At 40.5% G+C, this 5,935-nt stretch overlaps 1 protein-coding gene across 1 annotated transcript; it reads right to left on the bottom strand.

The window, feature by feature from the left end:
- Window positions 1–746: 746 nt before the first annotated feature.
- Window positions 747–5,681, bottom strand: LOC111653417 (LIM domain kinase 1-like; the record flags this gene model as incomplete). Its single annotated transcript, XM_023404023.2, has 4 exons — window positions 747–4,156; window positions 4,397–4,554; window positions 5,292–5,347; window positions 5,510–5,681. Coding segments are annotated over 4 exons (561 nt in total), but the record flags the coding sequence as incomplete, so codon positions are not given.
- Between the last annotated feature and the right edge of the window lie 254 nt (window positions 5,682–5,935).

The raw sequence follows: 5,935 nt of genomic DNA, 5'->3' as shown, positions 1-5,935 counted from the left end.
GACTGTTTGGAATGGTCATTAATATTTCTTGTTGGAAATTCGATTAAATGACCATAAATAGATGCAAAACGACCACAAAGAGACAGAAAACTACAAGCAGACACAAAATGACCATAAAGACTTGAGAGTGATTTTACATGTCTGTGCTCAGGGGTCCATTGTCAATCTACTTTATGCTTTAGAAGGACAGACTGTACATTTTACTCAACTACATTAATCTGACAAATGTAGTTACTACTTTGAAGATTTTACATACAAAAAACATACAAACGTAGTATTGTGCTTGTTCTTCTTCTTCCATCACTGTTACTTTGCAGTATTCATACCAGGAGTGACAGTACATACCTTATACAAGGTTAGGAAATCACAGCAGCATTTAGTTTTTTAATTATACACCTCATGAGCTTCTTGTGCTTTCTGTTTCACCATAAAAATGGAGAGCAGAGACGGATAGTGACATCTTGTGGCTGATGTGTAAACACATTTCTAATGAATTCCTCTATACTTTTTTGAGCAGAGGCAAGCACTATTTTTACCACGTTAACGTGGCCAACACATTTTGTCCGCCCAGGTAATGCAGTGCTCTTCTGGTGTGAATTCACATATTATTGGAGCTGTGTGCTTCAGTAGTTGAAAAAGGCCATTGATTGAGTAAATTCGGTTTCTTGGGATCTTTTATCACTAGATGTCGTGAATTAACAGAGATTGAGTTAGGCATCATCATTAATGAACACATATTTTGAGTCTTTGGTTTGTTTAAGGAGCAACAGTTTTATTTTTAGCTGTGACAAAAGGAAAAAAAAACAGTCGCCTCCTCAGAGTCTAAATGTTCACGTTCAGGATTAAAGTGCAGAATTGTTTTCACAGCTTGTGTAAAAAATTAAATAAGACAAAAAAAAGGAATATAATATTAAAATATCAAAACTGACAATGGAGATCTGGAAAATATAAATACGATACAGAATAAAATGAAATCTCATACAACATAGTATCAGCAATGATATTCAATCCACTTGAATCAGGCTTGCACTAATGATACATAAAAAAAGGAAATCAGTTCACGTTTTTCGAGTCGTTGGCAAGGCTAGCTTACAACAAAGGCACAGCATTGTTCAGAGGTAACGATCCTTTGCAAAGAAGTGCTGCTGAAACATTCTCATTGATCATCAACACGTCCTCGCAGACACATCTAACATGCTCGACATGGCTCAGACTGGAAATGGAGACAGAAACATGGCAAAGCCACTCATGTACAGTACATGCCCACGGACGAACACATCAACCATGAGGGGCTTGTTTTACAGAAGCGTATTTTGTGTTAACAGCCTATACATTGACAGGAGGTTACATGCTATTTGAGTTGCACTGTTACTGTTGAGTTCTGCTTTCCTATAAAGCTGCTGAATTAACTGAATTGTGAAGTAAGCTCCAGAAAATTACGGCCCTGAGCCAAAAGAGTGTGACGAGGAGGTGAGAGGTGAGACAGGCCAGTGCTCTATTATCAGAAGCAGCAGCAGTGGTTGCAGCCTCTGTGGGCATCACATATGAAACCAAGCAGTCAGAAACAACACAGAACATCATTCACAAAGGACCAGTCTGTAGGCAGCAGGCAGAGCTGGGACATCATATCCTCTTGGTAGCAAAGACTGGGAAACCTTGTCTCTTAGGAGCTATTCAACTGGGCATGAAAGTATTTTAACAGTTTTGGAGCCTTTTGCTTAAAAATAATAGAAATAAAAACATAATCAATATTGCCACAGATGTATAACTTTACATACAGTAAGATCACAGAGGGATCGAACTGGCTCCTGCCAAAACATTTTTAAAGCTGAACCATGCACAAAAATTGCATCTATATAATCAGAAACGTATCCTCACGTGGTCCAGTTTGCTATCAAGAGGATGAATTCCCCAGATCCCATTTTTACAGTTGAAAGGCTCTATCAGTGTCTTGCATTCATATATCAACCTGAACCGACATTTATTTCCTTATCACAAGTAGCCCGAGAGGAAATTAATAAACATGGCTTCAACCAGCCATTTGGTAATATAGTGCAAATTAAAGTACTCAAATCTATACAAAAAGATTTCAGTGGTTATATATAAAAACAAATGCTGCTTTTTTCTCATTTCCTTTTTAGCCTCGCTTTCTCTGTTGACTTTTTTTTCCATTCTTTGTTTTCTTACTTAAAATCACAATATTTAGAGACAAAAATAGCTTGGTTTAGAAGCTGAACAGACCTACGTAGTGCATCATGCAGCTCGTGAAAACAACAGCAGGAAATAAAAAAAGATTAGAGACAGAAATCTTATGTTAGAAGGTGCAAGAGAGAAATTTGACCAGAGGAAGAGATCATTTCTGAGGAGTGCGCATATTTATGCAATGCACGCAGACAGATGTTAGGACAGACACGTATATACAGTGATATTTACAGCTAGCATTTACATGTAAACAAACAGTGGGTCATCCACAGGAGGAGAGACAGATAGACAGCCGACATGATGAGACAGTACCTGGTGATATTATCCCCACACCTGAACCACTGTACAGTACATGAGACGAGAGTGAATAATTAATAACAGATCGATTGCCCTCAAAAATCATCATATCACACATAATTTTTGTTGATCATGAGATGCAGATTCAGTTCAGCAAGTTTAAAATGGCAACAAAACCCTTTCCAATAATTTGATATACTCCGGCACACATCTATAGCTACATGAAAACTCCAAGAGGGCCGATCCAAAGTGGAGAAATACTTTTTTGATGGAGGGAAATGACAGGATGTAACATTTACTGAGCTTGAACTGAGGGTCGGAGATGTGTTATGGTGATAAGATTCCTCATATCTCAAATGCTAAAAGCCTCTAACCTGCCCCAATAGTGACAATGTAGAAACAATAAACAATAAAACTATCGGCTGTGCCCTTATAACTGCAGTCAAACTTTTACTCTCCTTAATTTCAACTGGTCGGCCAATAAAAATATGGCAATGTAGCATACGTATATAAAATATGTCTGTACATTTACACTATTTAAAACATTTACAATGTTGCCAGCTATCTACACTGGTATGAATGCATGAATAAAGATGCCACGTGAACATGACTGAGATACACTAACAGCTCTTAAATTTGGGGAGGCAACGTACCGAACTTATGCCAAAGATGTGTACCTCAGTGTTAAGTCAATGCTACACAATAAATGAGGGAGAGGGGCAGCACCACAGACACAAGTAGGTCTGAGATGAGAGGGACACAATGAACCAGGACCTAACCTGACAGCATTATTTACAGTCATGCACTCTTCAGTGAGCTATTTAAAGCTTGAAAGGTTTTGTTTGACTTGTACAAGTGGACAGCAAGTTGATCTCAACCTTTGCGTCGTGAGAGGCTGACAGGCCCCTCTCCTCTGCATTTTTCAGAAGTTCAGTTTTGAGATCAAAACCAAAAAGCAAAATCAAACCAAACTCACACAGAAACACGTGGTGCACAATGTACTCTGTAGAGGCCCAAAGTGAGGCTGAAGGTCTGCTTTGTGCCTTGCTTTTTGGACTACCTTATCCACATGAATATACACACTACAGTAACTACAGTAAGTATTCTTGAATAGTATGACCTCTAATGTTAAATCTACACGATTCAAGAGTTGAGTCATGATTTCTAAGTCGGGTCTGATTGCATATGACATGTTCCACTTTAGCTTCGGGTGCAGCAGAATCAAGCTATCGTAGTTAATGTCTCTTGATTTTGCTTTGAATGTATGTGTGTGTGTGTGTATGTGTATGTGTGTGAGTGCATCTCGCACAGGTGGCTTTTCACATCCACATTTTCCCCCTGAGTCTGTTCATTAAGCCTGAGCCAGCCTGAGCCCGCTGCATCTGCTTCAAACATGGATTCCTCCAGCCACTGCACCACCTGAGGCAGGCAGTCGCTGCCCTGGTGGGGTTAACTCGTAACTTCCCACTCCTCCGGTTGTGTTCAGTCCTGCTCTGGCTGTTCGGGGTGGGTGTGCAGGCCGTTTTCAGGGCGCATGATGCTGTGATTCTCCCAGAAGGCCTTGTGCAGCTGGTCCACTTCAGACACCAGGGGCAGACCAATGTCCAAGTGCATCTTCAGGTTCTCCAGCCACTCCTCCAGTTTGGAGAAAGCAGGTCTACGGATTAAGAAAGCAGGTTATTACCTATCATTTATATTTTCACAACCAAAAAGACTTTGCTAACTTTGCTACTGAGTTTAAAAAATAAATCAATACAACTGAATACAATACTGGGGCAAAACTCAGCAAATTACTATGAAACTTTGAGTGAGAAGAAAAAGATAAAGGTTTATGTTGGGTGAACTGTCCCTTTAGGTACAGTAAGATGTCAGTGTGAATCTATGGCAGATGTCTGACCGTTTGTCTGCATCAAGGTCACAGCACACAGCAGCCATGGGGAAGAAGGCAGGGGGACAATCTGGGGGACAGTAGTGCTCCAGGAAACCAGACACGTTCAATCCAAAGTCCATCGCCCTGGGGAGGTAGTCTGGGTCTGCGTTCACCCTGCCGATTATCTGGAGGGGGCAAGACAACCAAAGAGACAAAGAGTAAGAAGAATTAAAGATGGAGGAGTCATAGGAGGGTTCTCTGAAGGGAGTCCTCCAGTGCTGATCTGTTGAAAACAAGTAAACCCTTCAAACTGAAGCTGATCGTTCCCAACATACCACAACTACTGTGTGCCTGCCTGTCAGAAGCCACATCAAGACAACTTTGTTTTTCTGCTCTCTCTAATCCCTGCACTATTCACTGGCTAATGGTGTCCATCTGGGGAGGTCATAATCTGGGACTGAACTAAACTGGATGGTGTGACTCCAGGCCTAAAGCCTACCATACTTCGAGGTTGGTATTTTCTTACAGGGAGTAAGCGTCTTTTACTTTCCAGGGCTCTGGAAAGCTCCTCCAGAAATATGGAAAATCATACTCATAAAATGAACTGAATACTGTAGAAAACACTTGCAAAATTATAGCTGAATTTTAACATTGGCCTTATTAAGTGCGTAGTAAAACTGCAGGAACATCTTAGACTCCAGAAGGTTTTAAAGGGGTTTAAAGTATTTAATGTTAAGTGACAAGGAAAGTGACTTTTGTAAGTGACAGTTCAACATACTACTAAGGAAAAAACAGCTTGTTTTATAATTTTTGCACATTTATTCCAAATTAAGACTGTAAAAACTTTTGTGAAATCATTTTTTAAATAACCTCTCTGAAATCCTAGGTGTTTAACTACTGCAGAGAGCGGAGGGTCACTTACCTCGCAGAGCATGATACCAAAGGAAAAGATGTCTACTCTCTCATCGTAGCTCTTCCCTGAGAACGAAAAAGGACAAATGTTATCAGTATTTAGGAGGAATGCCATATACGTTCAACAACTGCAGCACTGCAGTGACTGCAGTTTTCTTTAGATATCTCAAGAAGGGGCAAATAGGTATACTGAATACATCTATATCAAAGTGTCCCAGTAGATCATACCATGGATCATCTCAGGAGCCATCCAGTAGGGGTTTCCCACCACAGTGTACCTCTTCCTGCGGTCGGGCTTCGTCTTCAGACCTGACAGTTTACCCTGCGACAACTTCTCCTCATGCTTGTCATCAATCATGAGCCGAGCCAGCCCGAAGTCTGCCACCACCACAGTGTTGTTCTATACAAAGAAAATTATCATAAAAAGTTAATGTTGTACTGCGAGAGAGTGGCAAGAGAGACAAAAGCTTCAAGCAGTGTTTACAACACCAGGTTAGAAAGCTTGAAATTCAGCTCCAAGCTTCCAATTTCTCTTAGTGTAGAAAAACTTCAGGTGTGAGCTCTACAATGCAAACCGTTTGTTTTCATGTGACACGACTACAATGATCTTTCTGTTTGAATAGCGTGAGGGGGATGTTTCCGCTGCAAGTTACT

Source organism: Seriola lalandi, unplaced genomic scaffold, assembly GCF_002814215.2.
Source record: "Seriola lalandi dorsalis isolate HSWRI2012SDOR001 ecotype SW California unplaced genomic scaffold, Sedor1 jcf7180002054200, whole genome shotgun sequence".
In the NCBI taxonomy this organism is placed as follows: domain Eukaryota; kingdom Metazoa; phylum Chordata; class Actinopteri; order Carangiformes; family Carangidae; genus Seriola; species Seriola lalandi.
This window is presented reverse-complemented; position numbering and strand designations above follow the sequence as displayed.